Source organism: Thunnus maccoyii, chromosome 11 (genome assembly GCF_910596095.1).
Source record: "Thunnus maccoyii chromosome 11, fThuMac1.1, whole genome shotgun sequence".
NCBI classification, from domain to species: domain Eukaryota; kingdom Metazoa; phylum Chordata; class Actinopteri; order Scombriformes; family Scombridae; genus Thunnus; species Thunnus maccoyii.
In genome coordinates, this window is record NC_056543.1 from 32,265,605 (window position 1) to 32,285,179 (window position 19,575).

The following is a 19,575-nucleotide window of genomic DNA, read 5'->3' on the forward strand; positions in this document are numbered from 1 at the left end:
TTTCCTTTTCAGATCTGTATAAAGGGTAAAGTTCACATATTCAAGTACCTGAGCATCGAGGCGTGTCGCAGTGAGAAGATGCCTGACTCTCTCTACCTGCCTGTCATGGAGCGACTCAGCCTATCACGGCCCACCACTGGCAGGTCAGTGTCACTGTGGTAACTTAAATGTCACCCAATGGGGAGCCAAGACTTCCTGCCACTATTCTACATCACTGCTGTAAGTGGTAACCATGGTGGAAAATCTCTCATTCTTCATCTCTTTTTATAGCAGTGTCACAGCAATAGTTTCATCAGTAAAACTTAATAGAATACAGTTCTGGCCCATAGAAAACTAATTGCCTCATCATTCTTTAAGCCCTCTGGCAAATGAAAAAATAGCACAGTTTAAAATTTCCTTTCCATCGTCCATGAGCAGCGCAGGCAGAGAACTGCAGTAAAGATTTCATTCTCATCTGAGACCACATTACATGACAAATACAAATACGTCTTTATTTCACTGAAGGTATCTGATCCTAAGAAGTACCTCCTTAAATAGTTGCATCAGGCCTGCAGAGTTTCAGAAGTAGAGATCTAATTTATTTTCTCCATGGATAGGTTTAGGTGACTAATATTTGGAGCTCTTTAAAACTCGGATGGACATATAACTGTCCTCGTTGAACCATCAAGTCAAAAGATAAACAACTGTGTTAGAAAATATCCACTTTAATTTAAAAAAAGAAAAGTCAAAGAACATACAAGCCTATGTAGATAAAACCTCAAAACAATAGTTTGGCATTTTGGAAAATAATTAGCTTTCTGGTGTAGATTTGGATGAGAAGATTAATACAATAACACTCTCTCATCTGTTTGTTGAATATAAGGCTACAGCCTGCAGCTGGTTAGCCTAGCTTAGCTTAGCTTAGCTTAGCTTAGCATAAAGACTGGAAACAAGGGGAAACAGCTAGCCTGGCTCTGTCCAGCAGTAACACCTACCAGCAGCTCCAAATCTCACTAATTAACACATTTATCTCAGTTGTTCAATATGCACAAAGAACAAAGTTTAAGTAGACCTGCAAGCAGGTGTACCGGGTCCAAGCAACTGACACACCTCGGAACCAAAGGTGCACCATCCCGGGGCAACCAGGAGTACAAGGCCATAATGTCATTAATTAATGTATGTGTCAGTGACCTGATATTTTTAGTTTTTTTCTAACAAACAGGTTTTGCAATATAATATCCGATGATAGTAACTATATCATTGTTAATCTTTTTTTTTGTTGTATGTGCTGTCAGCACTTGGTTAAGATTAGACAAAGATCATGGTCTTGGTTTAATACAAAAAAAACACACAGTCATCACTGATAAATATAATAAATATAATATAATTATATGGGCGTGGCCTATACTATGCAGGTGATGCAGCTCAATATACCGAATGCGTAGATATAAAGCATTTAAATATGCAATGTACGGTGTGGGAGTTATAATGCAAAACATGTTTGCCTTTATAATAGCGCCCCCTCATGGTGAGCATGGTTACATTTTCGCACTTGACTAGATCTCCCCACTCTCTATCCTCCGAATTTCACCTTTGCAGCCTGAGCGGTTCAGGCTGTAGAACTGCTTTTATGTGAAATCTGGCAGGAAAATAATATTAAGGTTGATGAAAAATCCAGCAAAAACAATAGTTCCAACACCATCGGTGCTCGAACCCCTAACAAGGACAGTTCACTGTTTTACTGGGTTGTATGTGTCAGACTATTTCTTGGCTGGGACCAGTAACTTTCTGGAGTCTCTACTGGTTGCTTGGCAACTGCTCAGGACAGTGTGACTCCCACACAGCCACCTCACACTCACCTAATATTCACCTGATTTATTAGTCAGTTAATCAATGTTAAATCTGAAAACTGAAAACAGTTTTGTCATAAAGATCACCTGTCTTTCACTCTGCCCCTTCCCCTCAGGGAATCCTCTCATCTCCACTGTTGACCAGTCTGTTCTGCATTTCAGTAAGAAACATCCAAACACAGAGCTTCATATTCTGTTGTGTGAGCTGCTAACAGGGAGTTGAAGCTGAATATAAAACATTCAGTAGTTTGAATATAAAACATTCAGCAGTTTAAATCGGTTCACTTTCAGACTGTGGATCAGTCTTTGATGACTTGTGTAACTGTGGCAATGTGTTTCAGTTCCAAATGCAGCAGACAAATGTTCTGAATTCACTAGAGCTCTGATTCATGCCTGTAACTGCCATCTTCTCCATAGCAACAGGTACTGAGGTAAATGGGTTTCATAGTATTTTGTAACTTACCAAAATACTGCAAAATCTGAACAACTAGTCCAGAAAAAACTAAAACTGATTAAAGTAAAGAATTTTTTTCCAATTTTTGTGACATCCAGGTTATTTATAAATGCTGTCAGTTCTTCTTTAGCTGAGGACCTCCAGCATGGCTGCTAGAGGCAAGTTACATCATCTCGAAGCTGTTTGTTTGGTTTTAAGGACATTGCACTATGTGGAGGGAGAGATATTCCTTGCTGGAACAGAATGGCTGTCTGTGATCTAAGCTTCCTCAGTTTCTCAGACTGGAGCCAAATCCTCCATTAGTCTGCTGAAACTGATCCGTCCCCCGGCTCCCTGCTCACTGCTGGGTCACACTGACAGCCTGTCTGCCGTCGGAGAAGTCGACTGCAAAGTTAAGCCAGAATCCAGTCATCGGTGTCTGAGGTGTTACTTATGATTTCTAGATGAAGGAATAAAGGCAGAGACAAGCAATGGAAAGAATGAGGGAGAAAATAAATGTAGACATGATGAACAGAGGAATGAAGGAGTCAATCCAATAGTGTGATCAACGTAAGAGATGGATGAAAGTAGCTACAAAGAAAAAAACGTAGGAGCATAACTGTAGGAACAAAGAGGCAGTTGTAGAGAGGAGAAGGATAGAAGGACAGAAACAAGCAGAGGAAAGAAAGTACAAATATGTGAACAGGGGGAAAAAAGGCACAAACAAAACTGTACTAAGAAATTTGAAGGAAACATGTAAAAGAGGAAAGGAAGTAAGAAATGTGCAAAGGATGAAAAGACGTAAATGAAGGGAACAGAAAGGAAAAACAAATGAAAGACCAACAGAATATGAAACAATGAAGGGAATGAAGATACAGATGACAGTCCACCAGTAAACTACCAGAGGACGTACTACTAGCACCAACATTTCAAGTAGGCATTACTTTAAGTCTACGACATATTCAGCGACATATAGAACTGAATTTGGTGACACAAAAGCAGTTGCAGTTTGAAAATGATAACAGTAATAAACTGTTGTTTTGGCTGTCCTTCACCAGCGCCGCTAGTTCATGTGAAAGGCATGTTGGGATACTAGTTACCGTAGGTCCATACAAGACAAAACGGGCAGTGCATTTAGACTGTACTTAGCTAGATGCAGACATTGAATTGGAGCAGTACTCGGGCCATGACTGATGATGTTTCACAAGAACACAGACTGAGAAAGACTTACAAAGTACAGCTGAATGTCATTAGTTTTGCACAAACCAGTGTGGGACAAATAAACCTTTTGACCTGATGATGGTGCTGGATGAAAAGTTAAAGGATTGCCAAAATTAATATAAATATCTGTTCCAGATTTCAAGGCAGTCCAATCCAATAGTTGTTGAGACTTCTCACACAAAAGCACAAATGTCAACCACATGGTGGCGCTAAAGAAAAGGTCACCAAAGTCAGTCGGAATCATCCTCTGAGAACCATTTATGTCTGCCAACTCATCCAGTAGATGTCCAGATATTTCACTGGATGATAGATAGATGAAAAGTCAGGGAGTCTGGAAACCATGAATATTTTTACCAAAGTTCATATCAATCCATCCAATAGTTGAGATGTTTAAGTATGGACCTAAGTGGTGGACCTAATGACTGACTGATCCCTGGAGCCACCGTGGAAAATAAGGAAAGGAGTATACAAAAGACTGTAAGGATGGAGGAAGTAGCACCGAAAGGAAGGAAGAAACAGACATTCTCTAAAATTACAGACTGAGGAACAATTGAAGATGAGATTAAATACATGGAGGATAGAGGGATGGAGGGAGCATGAGAAAGACAGAAATAGACAAGAGGAGAAAAGCCTGCGCTGCTGCTGCAGTGAGATTCTCCGTCATTCTGCTGAAACTGAGCCGAACTCTCAGAGGATGTAGAGCTCTGCAGCGTCCGCCCACGTAAAACACTCCCAACACGTGGGCGGGAAAAACGGTTCCTATTCTCCTGAAGAACACATACATACACATCCTGTATCCTTTTTCCCTCTGACTCTTCTTCCTTCCACCAGACTGAAATATCTCAACAACTTTTTGATGTATCGTCATGAAATTCTATACAGACATTCACTGTCCCCAGATGATGAATCCTACTGACTTTAGTGAACCCTTGACTTTTCCTTTAGCGCCACTTGTCTGAAAATTAGCATTGTCGTTGTGAGCATGTTAGTATGCTGATGTTAGCATTTAGCTCAAAGCACTGTGCTAGCATGGCTGTAGACTCTTTATTTCCTCGCAAATCTTTTCTCTCTTTCTGGTTTTAAGAAACAGGACACTTTGTTAATGGGACATTGGACATGTGATGCTAAGCAACCGCTTTTCCTGAACAACCAGTCTGCTAATAAGTGTAAAAGATGAATAGCAATCTGGTTGGGTTGGCTGTAGTTCTTCCTATCACCCTAGTGGAAGCTGACAACAGATTGGTGCTATTTTAAAAACTCAAATTAAAACAAGAACTTAAAGAGAACCAGATCAAACACTGTGAGGCTCACTTTACCTTCAACCAGCATGAAGGTTTCTCCACAGGTGTCCTGCCAATATAAAACAACAAGGCCATTTGCATTCCAGATGTTCTCATCACATCAGCTGTCAGATCCACATTAACAAATGAGCAACAATGTGCTATCATTTTTAATCACCAACATAAGGAGCAGCCACGAGAAAAGCAGGTCTGGGGTCAGAGGTTGCAGGTTACAGAGACCTGAACGTGACAAGTGTAGTTTAATATGAAACAACTCTGTGACTACAGATAAAGTAGAAATCCAGTCATTCAATTCAAAATACCGGATTAAATGATTTAGTAGAGCAGAAGAGTAGGAATATTGTTCACTGGAGGTTAATTTAGGAGAAGCCTAGAAAATTATGTGTGTGTGTGAGAGAGACAGAGAGAGAGAGAGAGAGAGAGAGAGAGAGCAATTACAGCACACATTGTTCAGTTGCTTAGAGACTGCCATAGGGCTGCGTTCACACTGCAGCTGAAAGTTTCCTAAATGTTCTGTTCTTTCATATTTGACGCTGATGTGTTTTTGTAAGGGCATTAAGGGCATAAGAGAAATGAAATGATTTAGTTTGATTCTTGTTTAGACAGTGTTAGAGTTTGGAGATATAAACGATAGAAGATGCCAGCAAAGATGGGAAGTATTTGACCTGAAGCATTAGCATTCAGTAAAACACACTGTAAACATTTCACTGACATGATTGAAGAACTCTGTTTGTTATTGTAATGTTATCGTAATTTATCTATTTGAATAGATTTTGTGTTTATAGCTCATACAATTCTTGATCATCTTTTTTTGTGAGTAATATTTTCGTTTGTTTTTTTCATTTGGATAGCTTTCAAATGGCAAATGAGCCGAAAGAAAACAAGTAAAAAAGAACAGACAAGAAAAAAAGCAAAAGAAAATAAATGTCAAAAGAAATTATAATAATAGTAAAAATAAATAAAAGTATGGGGGTAGATAGTTTGATGTACTAGAGATACTTATGCACACATGTAGATACACATACACACATACAGTGTATACATGTACACACACATGCATATATACATTTGCACCCACATATACATACATTAAAGTCAAAGACATATTTTATATGAGGGGGTAAAGGTAGTGCTTTATATAGGATATGGCTTTTGACCAGTTTTCAAGTGTTTCCTTCCTTGCGCAATCTAAGTTAGCTGTTGATCTTTCTAAAATGCAGATATCACAGCATTTATATATCCAAGTTTGAATGAATTGTGTTTGGTGATCAGTCCAGTTTTTAAGAATAACCATCTTTCCTGCTGTTGAAGCAGCTAAATTATCTGCCCTTGTTGATAGAACAGAAAGAGATTATCACTGTAGGCAAAAAGCAGGAGTGGACAAATAGGACAATCAATTTGCAAAATTGACTTTATTGATAGAACATTGATAAATAATTCCCAGAGTTTTGGGACAGTACTACAGTCCCAAACATATGCATAAAGTTACCTGTTTGAGAAAAAGTACATGTTATACATTTGTTGGCTTGCATTGGGGAGTGAAATCTGCCCTGTGAGCAAGTTTATAATGAATTAACTGATGATCTAATTGTTTCTGATGAAGAGGCAATGCCTGAATATATTCAAAGCCACTTATAATGAAACCAAAACCCTGTATCTCCTTTTCCAAACCAGCGTAATAGGAAGTTTATTAAGGCTATGTGAGATTAACATCTTACAGATGCGGGAAACCAGTCCTTCAATTCCTGCAAATAGTAGTGTTACCAAGGGGTGTGGAAAGGAATCCCAAGGTACTCCATATCCTTTCATTGTGCTTCTAAGTCTTAAATGAGAACCATGAAGAACTCAGAACAGAATAAAATTCCTTCAAGTCTTGAAAAGAGCAAAGGCCTTCAAAAATCCTTCAAAAATGATCTTGATCAAATGTTTTGTCCTATTGCTCAGTCCATTTCCACTTGACGGTTTTTCCTGGCTAATCAGGGTCAGTTCTGCTCCAGACCAGAGGGTGGTGGTGGTAATGCACCTGAGGCTGTTTGGTAACACTTAAAAACACCAGAGGCAGAATAACTTGTAAACTTAGTTTCTGGTGCGCCTAAACTTCAGTTAAGTGACAGTTTAGTTAGTGTTAGCTCGCAAACAACTATCCATAAGCTAACACCAACACATGGATGAATCATATTTTTCATATTATTTAATTGTCTTCACACACATTCAGTCTCATCTCTCCTTCATCCATATTGTATTTTTGTATGTATTGAAATCACTGAGGCTGCATTGACAGATGATTTCATGATTCATTTACACCTTTTCAAGATGTGGTTAGAACAAGCCTTAAACCAGCTCCAGAGATGGTTTGAACAGTCTGTCTTGAAAGCCTCTTAGATGCATCGACATTTAACTTTTAATTAGAACTTTTTTGACGTCTAATAGCTATCTGATCCTCCCAAGATGCACAAAGTGACTGAGTGTAAATGGGGACTGTGTTAGCATGTGATCCTCACTTTGATATAAATTGATTTAAGTTGTGAATATATAGAAAACATATTTTGGTCAATAAGTATGTTCTGTGCTGACTTTAGTCAGTGGGTCCTCTATCTTCTCTGTCTACATTTATTTATTTTTTTCTTGTCTATATTGTTCTTTCAGCTCAGTTCAGAGCAGTTAAGGCGAGTTTTTCAGGCTGTATTTAGTAAAACTGAAAAACATCATGTGAGTCATCAATTTACACATCTGAGTAGTAAATCAAACTTAAGCAGCAGTGTGAACGCAGCCAGAGAGAGAGAGGGGGGGGGGGCTCTATAAAAACTGAATTCTAGCAGCAGTCTGGACTTCACCATTTTCTCAAAAACAGGAACCACATCAACATTCAACGCTTCCTCCTCTGGCTCATATAACACTGCTATCTTTGCCTGTCCTAAAACTAAGTTCAATATCTAACAGTTCTTCTGCTTTCTCTTCTGCTGGCAAGCGTATTTAAAAGCATCATAAAACCTTCTCCACATCTGCTAAAAATGGTTTCCAACAACACAAACGGTCTGTCAGTCAAGTGTACTCTGAGAAACAGTGAAACACCGTCTCTCTGTGGCTACAGAAGGGGCGTTTTTCCTCTACAGCAGCGTTAATAACAGAGATAAAGGAGTTCACTGTTAGTGTGCCATGTAGGATTCTCCACTGAAAGTCTGCATGTTTCTTTGTTAAAGGAGGCTTATACAAACACCTCCATGTTGGTTTGAAATCAGCATAAGTCCTCCACAGTGTGTCACTGCGCCCATTCAGTCACTCTGATTCAAAGTTTTTACCATCAGTTTAACCCTGAGGCGTCCTCCAACGAAGCACCGACAGGGTCAACAGGCTCAAGTAAAGGACCAGAACAGTTTTTAAATTCAAGAAACAGTCCAATGGCAGGATATGGGTCAGTACAGTTTGGCAGTAGGGCACAGTCTCAAAAATCAGTTAAAAGAGAGCATTCATTTCCCATCAGCTTGTGTTTTCAGTGTTTCAGTAACTGATTTATTACTGTAGATCTTACTCCAGCCAGTCAGTTGATTGTCCAACTGAGGTCCAGCCAGCTCTACCCACTGCTCCAGAGGAGAAACTCCTGCAGTGTGAAGCTGTCTGGACAGAGTGGGTCCAACCCAGCTGGGACAATCTAAAAAGGGAGAGGGAGGGAGGGAGAGAGAGAGAGAGAGAGAGAGAGAGAGCTGGGTGGGTGTGTGTGAGGAGGTACAGAGAGAAGACTACACACCCGCACACACCTCCACTGTGTGTGTCAGGTGTGTGACCTGTGTTGTGTGTGTGTGCAGTGTGGAGGACATGGAGCAGCAGAAGAAGCAGGACAGCGACTCAGGAGTCGGCAGCGACAACGGAGACAAAAGACTGTCTGCTACTGAGGTACTGTGTGTGTGTGTGTGTGTGTGTGTGAGGCTTTTTGTGTGTCATTGCCTCCATATGCTACAGTATATGTGCATCTTTCTGTATTTGTGTTTTAAATAAAGTGTCTATGTACCGTACCTGTGTGTTTATGTACAAGTACATGTGTATTTTGGCACATATGTTTTTATTACAGATGGATTGTCTGATATTTATCAGCTGATGTTAGACTGTTCACCGATGCTTCAGCCTCAGAATTGTATCCATTGAAAAGCTTTTGCTTGTTATCTATTAGACGTGTCACTCATTTTACATGTCCATCTATGTTCTTTCATATTTAACACATGTTTAATATCATTTTTTACACAGTCACTGTCAGAGAAATGTCACTCAGCTGTTTCTGCAGAGGGAAACAAGAGTTGCTCACTAAATTCCTTCATCTTTCTATAGACTGTCTGCATGTGTTGGAGGCATTAACGTTCAAAAGCTACTCAACAAATTTTCAGCAAACTCATTTGAATCAACATACTATAATAATTTATTAACCGTATTTTTAACACAATGTTCTGAAGAGCAATAATAAAATAATTCCTTAGATAATAAATGCAGCAGCAGCTGTGGAAATATTACATCACATCAAAAACTCAGTGATATTGAGGCCCAGAGTTTTGAGGCTGATACTGTGGTCAGCTGTTTGAGAGTTATAAAAACAGCTTGAAAAGTAAACTTCAATAAAAATTCAAATATTTTAACTAAGAACTTTCACACAGAATCAGAATGTAAAAACTCTGACTGTTTAATGAGGAAGTGCATTCTTGGCTACAGAGGAATCCTGAGATAAATAAACTGATCAGTCACTGAATCAAATTTTGTACATTTTTCCATCATTGTTGTTGTTGTTGTTGTTTGTTGCAGCCGTCAGATGAAGACAGTCTGAGTCTCAACGTACCCATGAGCCACATCACAGAGGAGGACGGAATCAGTAAAGACGATTCCAGTGAACACATCAGCTCCCTGACAGGTACACACACACACACACACACACACACACACACACACACACAGCTGATAGTGGAGAGGACATGGTGGTGGTGGAACAATACTGCTGTGTCCTCTGAATCCAGACAACACAGAGACTTTTCCGGACCCCTGCTGATATGTGTGAATGTATAATGTGTGTGTGTGTGGAGACAGATAGTGAGTCTGGACTGTATATGTGTGTCTGTTGTATTTGTGTGTATGTTATTACATTTTACATTAAATCTACAAACAAGAGAAACTGAAGTAGAAACCAGAGAGAAGTCTTAGATAAGCACAGATATAAAAACAGAGAGAAGTAGCAAATCTTCACATTGAGAAGCTGGCAGTTTGGCATTATTGCTTTCTGGCTGACTTGAATGATTAATTGATTAAAATTGTTGTTAATTCATTTGTGTCAGCCTTTTAATTGAACAAGATTTAACAGCTTGTTAGACTGATGTGTTTTGCAGTGTAGAAACAAGACTGTTATTGTAGCTCTGCTCTTCTCTTCCATCTGTGTGTCTGCAGTGTGTCTGTGAGTATATCTGGGCTGTTGAACTCTATTAGAGAACACCAGCAGCTCCCCAGACACACAGCCTAAATAGACTTCAATCAGCCTCAATCAGGTCAGAGCTGATGGAAGGTCACATTTCCTGAGCTGAAATAAGTGAAAAGAGGGCTGTCTGAGTTTTTTTTAAAACAATCTCTTAACAATGTAGGTAGAGATTGTCAACCTTTCACCAAAAATACACATATTTTTTTAAAAAATGTGCAGGTTTCAACTGACTTCTCACTGTTTTTTTTCACCAGTACATTCAGATTTTAACAAACGACATTTTTTGAGCTACTACTGCAGGTGCGGATTTTTTTACTAGACATTCACGCTTCATGTTTCTTCCATTTCAGCAGACCCAAACTCCGACTCAGTCCGTCTGATTGAGGAGAGCCCCACAGAGGCCCTGAAGGACCAGTTCAGCTACAGAGACTCTGCTCTCAGCACTCGCTTCATCAACTACATCAAGGCAAGACTTCATGTTGTAGTGTTCCAGTCAGTTTGTTATGAAAGATTGATGCTGTAGATGGTTCAGCCACACTCAGAGTGAAGTCAGGTATTGTAAGACTGTCTTGTGTCAGTGTATTCCTTTATTGCAGCGTTAGTTCAACTGCTTGTCATTTTAGGCTCCTGAAGTCTGTGATTTGTTTTAATGGTGCTTACAGCCTTAGCTGTGCTTTCATGTTTGTTACAATGAGTTTAATTAACTTTCAGAGTTAAAAGTTGTCATCCGGTCATTTATCATGAAAGGTTGCCAACAGTACAGCATTTAGAGAGACGGTCCTGTTATAGACGCTTACATCACAGCGAGCCTGTGTGTCACTGTGGAGACTCGGCTGTGACCAAATAAGGACTAAACACAAAACAAGTGGACATCATAAAGAGTTGAGGAGCCTGATGTGCTGTTGTTGAATGAATATGCAGATCCATTACAGTACTGACCTGATTAACCGAGGCAAACTACTAGAAGATCAGTACATCTTATTACAACTTGAATCTTATTTTCATAGTTTTGTCCGTTATTTCTATCAATAATAACACGGTACTCACCTGGTTAATAGTGAAATCTGGGAACATGTGACATCACTCAAAAGAAATCTGATGGGTCAAGAAACACGATGATGAGACAGGTTGGAAACAAACCTCCAGGTTAGACAAACAAATTTGGAAGAGAAATCACAAGTGAAGAGTAAAATTATGTCTCTAAACATCCATCACAGTTTACAGACTTACTTCCTGCTTCATCTCTGACATACCATACTTACCCTAGTTGTGTTTACTTTTAGTTTAATCTCCAAATAAATAGTTTTAAATAATCTGCTGATAAACTGTTTGTTTGTTTCCAACCAGTCGGATTGTCTGACTCCTTGTTGTGTCACTCAGCTCCCAGATCTGAGCTCAGTGAACTACAAAAATAAGATCCAAGTTTTAATAAACTGGAATTTTTATTTTTACACTTGTGAATTGAACTCAAATTCCTATGGTCCTCACAGAAATGATTAATAGTGATGTTGCTTCATCCCAGTTATCTATCCTTTTAAGCATCTGTGAGAAACAAGGAGAGAGTGGAGGACGGAATAAACTCAGGAGAGAGAGACTTTGTTACAGTGTGCTTATTGTTATGTGTACCAGTGGATAGTGGTAATGTCTCTGAATTTTGGCCGGTGGCCGAGTGAGTCTGTGGGTCATGTGACAGCTGCAGCTGGTGCTGATGTGTGTGTGTGTTTCTGTGCAGGGGCGGACAGCAGCAGACTTTGACGAGCCCCTCAGGATAGAAGAAGACTCACACTGGCCAACAGAACAAAGGTAAGTTCATTTTTCTGTTTGCCTGTTAAACAGAACTTCACTTCAAACTTTCCACCTATACTGTTTTTATTTGGTCAAGTTGGTATATATACTGTATTTTATGTACTGATATATTTCCTATAGCACCAACACTGATTTGCTTGGCTGTAACAACCATGGGATAAGTTAAACCCATATTGCTTGATCTTGAGTTAACTTCCCATTGTGAAAATGGCACTTATAGTTGGATTACTCATCACTTGTGTCTTTGGGGTTACAGGTCAAAGGTTACAGGGGGCACAGAGCTCCATATCGACATGATCAACCAGCTGAAGGAAGCTGTGGAGCTGCTGCAGGACCCCAGCAGGTGAGAACCAACCTGTAACCTGAGCATTACAACATAACAGAGTGGAGTTTATCTAGAGCTGGGTTTCTCAATAATAGTGCCAGTATGATACCAAAACTGTCCTGTTTTCTGCACAGTTTCTGTTAACACTAACAGATATACAAGAAGGGAAATACAGCATGTTGATATTCAAAATAAATACCACCCAACGTTCTTTTAAATATAATAATGATCCCTAACAAAGTTTTTTTTAACTAGAAAAAAAGTGTGCGGGTACTCCTTGTATCTAGTTTAAGTATTTTTTTATCCACCTACCCCACTGAGGTTTTGTGGATGTGCACACACCTACTTTGTTTCATCTGAACTGGAAAGCACTCAAAGCTCAAACCTTCACCAATGATTCACATTCTTTAGTATTAAGAAATCCTTTCTAAGTTTATGAATTCACATCAAAAATGAATCATCTGTTTTTTAGCTGAAGGCCTAACTTTGCAATAAATGTAATCAAAATCTGTTTAAAAGTTTTGATGATATCCTGCTTCTTAACAGACAGACAAACAGGACAGAATACAAATGTTTGCCAGTTTTTAGTTTCTAAACCAAAGCTACTGATTTAATAATGTAGTTCTTGTGTGTGTCAGAGTGAACGCGGAGCAGGACGATCTGTCTGGAGTGCAGCTCTACCCAGTGGAGATGGTCACAGTGGACGAGTCACTCAAGTAAGACCCCATGTGCCTCTATGCTTTACCACATGTTAACTAACTTTATATCATGACCATCTAAAATACTCATTTCTGATTGGCTGGCAGGTGTCTGTTAAAATTGTACATCAGAACACTTCAAACATAGTTCTGATCAACAGCGTAGTCACTGTTCTCAGCTGGTGCTCATGGTATATAAAACTAAAGGTAACCAGAGCAGCACTGATGCTTCATAGTAACTGGTGAAACTAACCTGACTGTAGGTTAAACTACAAACACTGAAAATCTTGTATACATAGTGTTTCTTTGGTAAGTGTCAGTCCTCCATCCTGTCGTCTAAATTTTTCAGGAAATATCAGAATCTCAGTTCTCAGTATTCAACCTCCTATCATTAAGAAAACCATAACTAAAAAGAAACATGCATAGTGTACAGCCTTACCTTGTATAGTTCAGTTGCTCTGACTTGCATGGCTGGTGACAGCAGGAAAACAGTAAGTGGGGGGTTAGGGTTAATGGTCAATGTGCAAGTTGTCACCGCTGCTGTGAATGCAAAGTCTATTGTATCCTTACTTCATCTTTCTTCATGTGTCTCTCTCTGTCTCCTCAGCGGGCAGGACAGTGATGACGGCGCCACAACACCAAAGGTACACTGTGCAGAACTTTAGAACTTATCTTACTTGGAGTCGAGCCACAACACAGAACAGCAGGTTGTCATCAGCGTACATGATAATAACCAAACCAGATTGCAATATGTCCATCAAAAACAGCACTTATTTTATAAGTTGTTTAGCTTATGCTTCTGTCTGGAGAGACTTGCAGTGAGTTTGGTGTAAACAGTTTCAACAATTTAAAGAAAATAAGAGTAAAGAGGTAAATCGAAGATTACAGAACCTTTGATGAAGTCTGTCGAATGATTTGAATGATGCAGTCTACAGTTTGTGTCCCACGATATAACATATGTAGTCAGCTGTCGTGTTCGCATAACTATTGATTGTAGCCTGAGCTTAAAATGTCACATCTATACCTGAAGTGAGCCACAACTAATAATGATTTCAATGTCAAATAACTTTCTTTCAATTAATCATTTAATTATTTAGTCTACAAATTGTCAAAAAATGACAAATGTCCATCATAATTTAGCAGAACCTAAACAGATCATCAGCCTGCTTATGTTTTCTGGGTCAACAGTCAACTATCCCACATCTGCGTGTATTGCTGTCTGCTGTATTTTTTGATACTACCACTTGGGGTTGCAAGAGTTGGAAATTTCTAAATCCTGCTCATAGTGGCTTTAAATCTAGTAGCTCTAGTATACTTAAGTACATTTTTCTTGATGAAGTGTACTTGCGTGATAGAGTTCCAGTGGGTCCTAACTTATTTTGTGTTTTTTTTCCTTGGAGATATGAAGTAAAGCCTATAAGTATGTAAGTAATAGCAAATATATAAGTTACTTTAAAGCCTAAACGTTTGATGCGTTCTGTAGCAGCACTTGGAGGGAGGTGGCTATGAGTTCCAGAAGAAGAGACAGATGATTCTAGAGAAGGCCAGATTTGAGGCCCAGCTTGCATGCCAGGAGTATGAATGGCATATGTCAATCAAGGTAAACATAGCACCAAACCACTGGATGTAGGCTCTGTCCCGCCCCTCAGAGTGAATGTCCTGAGCTGTCCTCACTCATGTTTCCCAGTGAACTGACGGTCTTTTACTCGTGTGTCTGTTTGATGAGTGAGTTGTGAGTTGCGTGTTATTAGGTAACCAATCCTCACTGAGCTTTCACATGTGACACATTTCATCTGGCAGCAAGTTACACATGTGAACTGAGTGGGAAAATGTACGTTATTGCTATATGTCAGTCTATATCTTTCACCAGTCATTAGAAATAATTCATTTCTTTGAATTAAGTCAATTTTAATAAAGCTATCTTGAGTGGACAGAGGAAAAACTGGTGGCTGGTGAAGTGACAGTTTCCCGTCCTGCATGTCAGTGTGTCAAGAGTTCATCTGCAGAAGTGGCTGATATGTTATGTCAGTGAGTTTGGGTCCTGTTTGTTTCATAGCAACTAGTAGTATAAAACAATTAGATTGCAGTGAACTTCTTATGAACTTCACTTGAGTCAACAAATAATGGGGAATTGTGGTATTTAATTGCCTTGTATTGTATTTGGTTTTTTAGTATTACACTCCCAAATATTCTAACATTGGCAGAAAACAATGTTCCTCATGCTGAACTAATAGATAGCTAGAAATAAAAACTTAAACCATTAAAGTAATAGTTTAGCATTTGAGGAAATAGCACAGCACCTAATCCCTTAAACAATCTAGATAAAACATGGGCTTTTGGACAGTGTAGCTTTATCCACCTGCTTCCAGACTTTATGCTTAGCTAGGCTAACCACGTCCTGACTCCAGCTCCGTACTTGGTACGCACAGACATGAAATCGATAGCAAATTAGCAAAACGTTGAACCATTTCTTCAAAGCAGCTGCACATTTTAGTATTATCCAAATCCGGTAAATGGTTGATTCTGCTGATGTGAGGTCCGCCCCGCCCTCAAACTCAGAAACAAACAGAGTGAAGAGAGTGTAGGTTTAGAAAGGAGGAGAACAAGACTCCTTTGTTTGAAGAATGTTTCTCCAGATTGGTCTCAAAATGCTCCAAAGTAAAAGAATGAACACACACAGACAAAGTGCATCAGACTCAAACAAAAAACTTATACACAAACAAAAGTAACAACACACACTCTTGATCCATGATCTGGACTGGCTGACCTCTAGAGCTTAAAGATTGAATTTTAAACCCACAAAACCACGACAACCTCAGTGAGGACAAACAGCTGTTCAGAGTCTGTGTTGCCCTCTGTTAGTTTGTTTTGGATGACCGACTGACCTTAAAGTTAAAGAAACCATTCTGCTCTACTGAAGTGTCCATCAGCAAGATGCTGAATCCATACTAATATCCTAATACTGTACCTTCCTGCATTTCTACCTGGTATCAACCTGAGGTCTGTGGATACATGGATAATGATTAATACTAACATGTTTCCTGATCCAAATGAGATGGATGTTCATACCAGGTGGAAATGGGATCCATGCGAAGGGGGAAGACATAAGAGGATTTCCCTGCAGGATAATTTTTTTAAATTTACTTTGCTCACACAGTCTTAACAAAAATCTGTACCTCTTAGATTCTGTTAAATTGCAGATGTCTAGACTGATCGCTTCTAAAAGAGTGCTATCACTGTATCAGTCTCTCTGTCTCTGTTGGCTTCATAGGCTGAGTGATGGTTAAAGACAGAGGAGGGAGGGACAGAGTGAAGCGCTCTTGCCTTTGAGCCAAGTTGGAGGTTAACTTTGGGGCACTGTACTGTTAAAGTATCAAACACTAACAGCTGCAGCACAGGAGCGTACATGTTTCTATGTAGGTTATAGTTCTGTGAGTCATCTGTAAGTCTGTGTTGTCGTTGCAAACCGCTCCCACATGAAGCACAGGACAGAGCATATCCAGCATCTGTTCAATAAATTGTACTTTCCATGTTTATTAATGAAATACTTACTGTATTGTTTCCTTTTCTGTTGCCGCAGCGACATGACAGATCTCCAGCCAGTGGACTTCCATCCTTCTCCAGCCCGCCATTTGGACTGAAGCCCCGTTCAGGTGAGTTGCCTCTGGGCTAAGAGGGTATCTCTGATACATTGGCTACCAGATCCACAGGGTGATTAACTAGTTCAGTGGTTCCCAAACAACAAAACAAAAACCATTAATTCTGACCAAGAAAGGTTTTTCCACTAATATCATCACAAATCATGAAAAATCAAAGATGGCAAAGAATTTCTCCCTCTCACTGTACTCAAGTTGGTGATCTTGTGCCAGCGATGATTTGACATGGTTTGTATTGACTTTAAAGACCCTGAAAACATATTTTCTTGATCAGCCTCTTCCTACAAGTGATGGGGTCTGACATGAACACAACATAATCTGTTAGAACTGTTTTGTTTATATCACATTAGAGATTTCTGTATATGCGTTTTTGTCTGTGTTCTTCTCACTGGTCTGAAGTGAGCAGCACTCAATTGGAAAAAGGGTTTTTTTTTAGAAAAAGGTTTTTTTGTGCACCAATCACATTTGAATCAAATTGATGACATTTCCTGTAGCAAATTTTATGAGCGCCTAAGTGCTTGAAAAATCCAGGTTGTGTGTGATGGCTATCCAGGACTGTGACATAAGCATGACCATCCTGGATCAGGGCTAGTTCAACACAAGCTAACTCAGAGTTAGCTGCTAACATGAATGCAAATCAACCCAAAATGAACCAACATATGTGTTAAATGCAGCTACATGGTCACTGCTTGTCTGCTGTCTTTATAGTCTGTTTTTGAGTCATAGCGAACTTCAGTCCCGTGCTTTTCTAGAGCTAGCAACCATCTGGCTTTTGTTTGCTTACTGTTACCAGTGTGTGAAATGTTGCTAACTGCTAATGAAGCTAACATGATGCTAACAGCATGTCAAGGTGATCTGTAATGTGTAATGCCACTAATCTTTATTTTGTTTTTGTGCTTTCTTGTGTTATGTGTTGTCATCTCATGGTATCCCAACTTTTCACATTTTCCTTTTTCTGATTTACATGTTTTTTCATTTTCTTTTTCACTCATCTGCTGCATGACTTTTAATGTTAAATCATAAATCCATGTAATGTGACCTGCCTGCGTGTGTGTTTCTTGCTTCCCTTTGATCTCCCTGTTTTTATGCCCTGCCAATCAATCTTCCCGGAACCTTCTCCTGGTGATATTGGTGTTTTCGGGTGTATTCTCGTGGAATGAACTTTGCCTTGCTGTACTTGGTTCACCTTGGTGCTTCACTTTCCTCCACTACACACGCCACGCCCACTTCCTGCGTCTCTCTGACCCCTCCCACTTCCCCGATTGTAGCCCCACCCTCGCTGCCTTGCTCGCCCCCTCCTTCCTGTCTCGCCCCCTCCCTCCTCTCACAGGCCTCACCCCTCCATAGAGATACACATCGTAGCCATGACGACGGAGGCATGCACGGCCGCGGTAGGTCCTGCTTTTTTCCGCTAAGAAGCCTGCAGGCTGCAGAGCCGGATTACACACACACACACCTGGACTCATGTCTGCTGACAGTCTCTGTTTCAAACTTCCCCAAGGGTTTGACTGTGTCGCTCTCAGAAGAAAGTCTGGAATGACCTCCTGTCACTTGTTTCACACTAGGCTCTGTGTTTTATGTGATGGTCCAAATTGTTGGACCAATCAACATTCCCGTTCCTGTAGCCATGGTGCTAGCATGACTAAAAAACATAACTTTGGCAGAGTTATCAGTTAATTTTAGCTTATTATAGATATATGTATCAGCACACGTGTCGGACGATAAGTTACAAGAGATCATAGTACAGAAATGTAAAAGAGATGTTTGAGTTATATAGAAACTGTCTATATATAATAGTGAAATGTCCCAGTCAGTACTTATCATGGTCACAATTCTTTAACATATTGAAGGGATTCTTATCCAAAATTCTCCCTTATGTTGTGGCTGTTAAAAAACAAATATCTGTTGTTGTTTTTTTAACTTTTATAAATGTAAAACAAAAAAATTAAGCAGCCAGTATTTGTTGGATTCTAACAAGTGGCTTTAAGATTAGAGAAAAATCTATTTTTCTTCATAAAGTTTTGTTATTTAGATCATTGTAACCCCTGTATAATATTCATGTAGGGCCTTAGACAGTAACTGGTAGTTTAGTGTGTCATTACAGTGATTGCTTCTGGTCTGTCTGTTCCTGCTTTACTTCCAGAAGTTCTACTCTTTTGAGTGTTCAATTCTTATTTTGAGGAGTTTATGTGTCGTATCTGTTCCCACAGTGACTCACTAGCTCTTTCCTCTGGCATGGATGCTGTTAAAGGATAAGGCTGGCCATTTTCTGTATTTTTCTTATTGTCAACAAAGTTCATGTACAGAGCCAAAGCAGCAATGAACAGATGTAGTCTGATGTATCTTATTGCTCTGTGCTGTAAACCTCTGTTGTTGTTCAAAAACTATTAAAATACATCAGTGAGTCACTCCGCTGCACTGGGAGACAGGTCCACAGTACAGAGGAATAACAGACTTTGGACACAAACAATACATGTAAGTAGATTAGTTCATTGTTGGTTTGGATCTGCAATAAGGAAAATATAGAAAATCATCAGCCACATCCTTCATACAGCAGTCTGACAACACCACAAGCTTGATTTCCTCACTACATCTTGGGTTCTTTCAGGTGACTGCTGTTTGTGCATGAATTGAAGTGTGTTTTAGCAGCAGACACTGATCAAAGAGGAGCTTCACCACACTCAGCTTTCATCTCCAGCTGTTTGTGTGTGTGTGGTGGCTATAGACAAGCAGACACACGTGGTAGAGGTTACACTTGTGTGTGTGTGTGTGTTATTTACTATAGCAGTGTGATCACACATGCAGAAGCTGAACGTTTACCCAGATGTGTGCGTATAAAGATTCTGGAAAGGAACAAACA

At 39.6% G+C, this 19,575-nt stretch overlaps 1 protein-coding gene across 7 annotated transcripts in view; it reads left to right on the plus strand.

Annotated features, from left to right (window-relative positions):
• lrch1 (leucine-rich repeats and calponin homology (CH) domain containing 1) overlaps positions 1 to 19,575 on the plus strand; it is a 93,722-nt gene that overhangs the window by 51,688 nt on the left and 22,459 nt on the right. For 2 of the 7 annotated variants that reach the window (XM_042425482.1, XM_042425485.1), the window contains exons 6-16: positions 13 to 143; positions 8,588 to 8,675; positions 9,570 to 9,675; positions 10,581 to 10,696; positions 11,963 to 12,033; positions 12,293 to 12,379; positions 13,000 to 13,077; positions 13,667 to 13,703; positions 14,543 to 14,659; positions 16,640 to 16,712; positions 17,984 to 18,106. In XM_042425482.1, coding sequence (XP_042281416.1) covers positions 13 to 143; positions 8,588 to 8,675; positions 9,570 to 9,675; positions 10,581 to 10,696; positions 11,963 to 12,033; positions 12,293 to 12,379; positions 13,000 to 13,077; positions 13,667 to 13,703; positions 14,543 to 14,659; positions 16,640 to 16,712; positions 17,984 to 18,106 — 1,027 coding nt within the window. The remainder of the gene's footprint in view (positions 1 to 12; positions 144 to 8,587; positions 8,676 to 9,569; positions 9,676 to 10,580; positions 10,697 to 11,962; positions 12,034 to 12,292; positions 12,380 to 12,999; positions 13,078 to 13,666; positions 13,704 to 14,542; positions 14,660 to 16,639; positions 16,713 to 17,983; positions 18,107 to 19,575) is intronic. The other 5 variants (XM_042425483.1, XM_042425484.1, XM_042425487.1 and 2 more) reach the window with 5 other exon arrangements.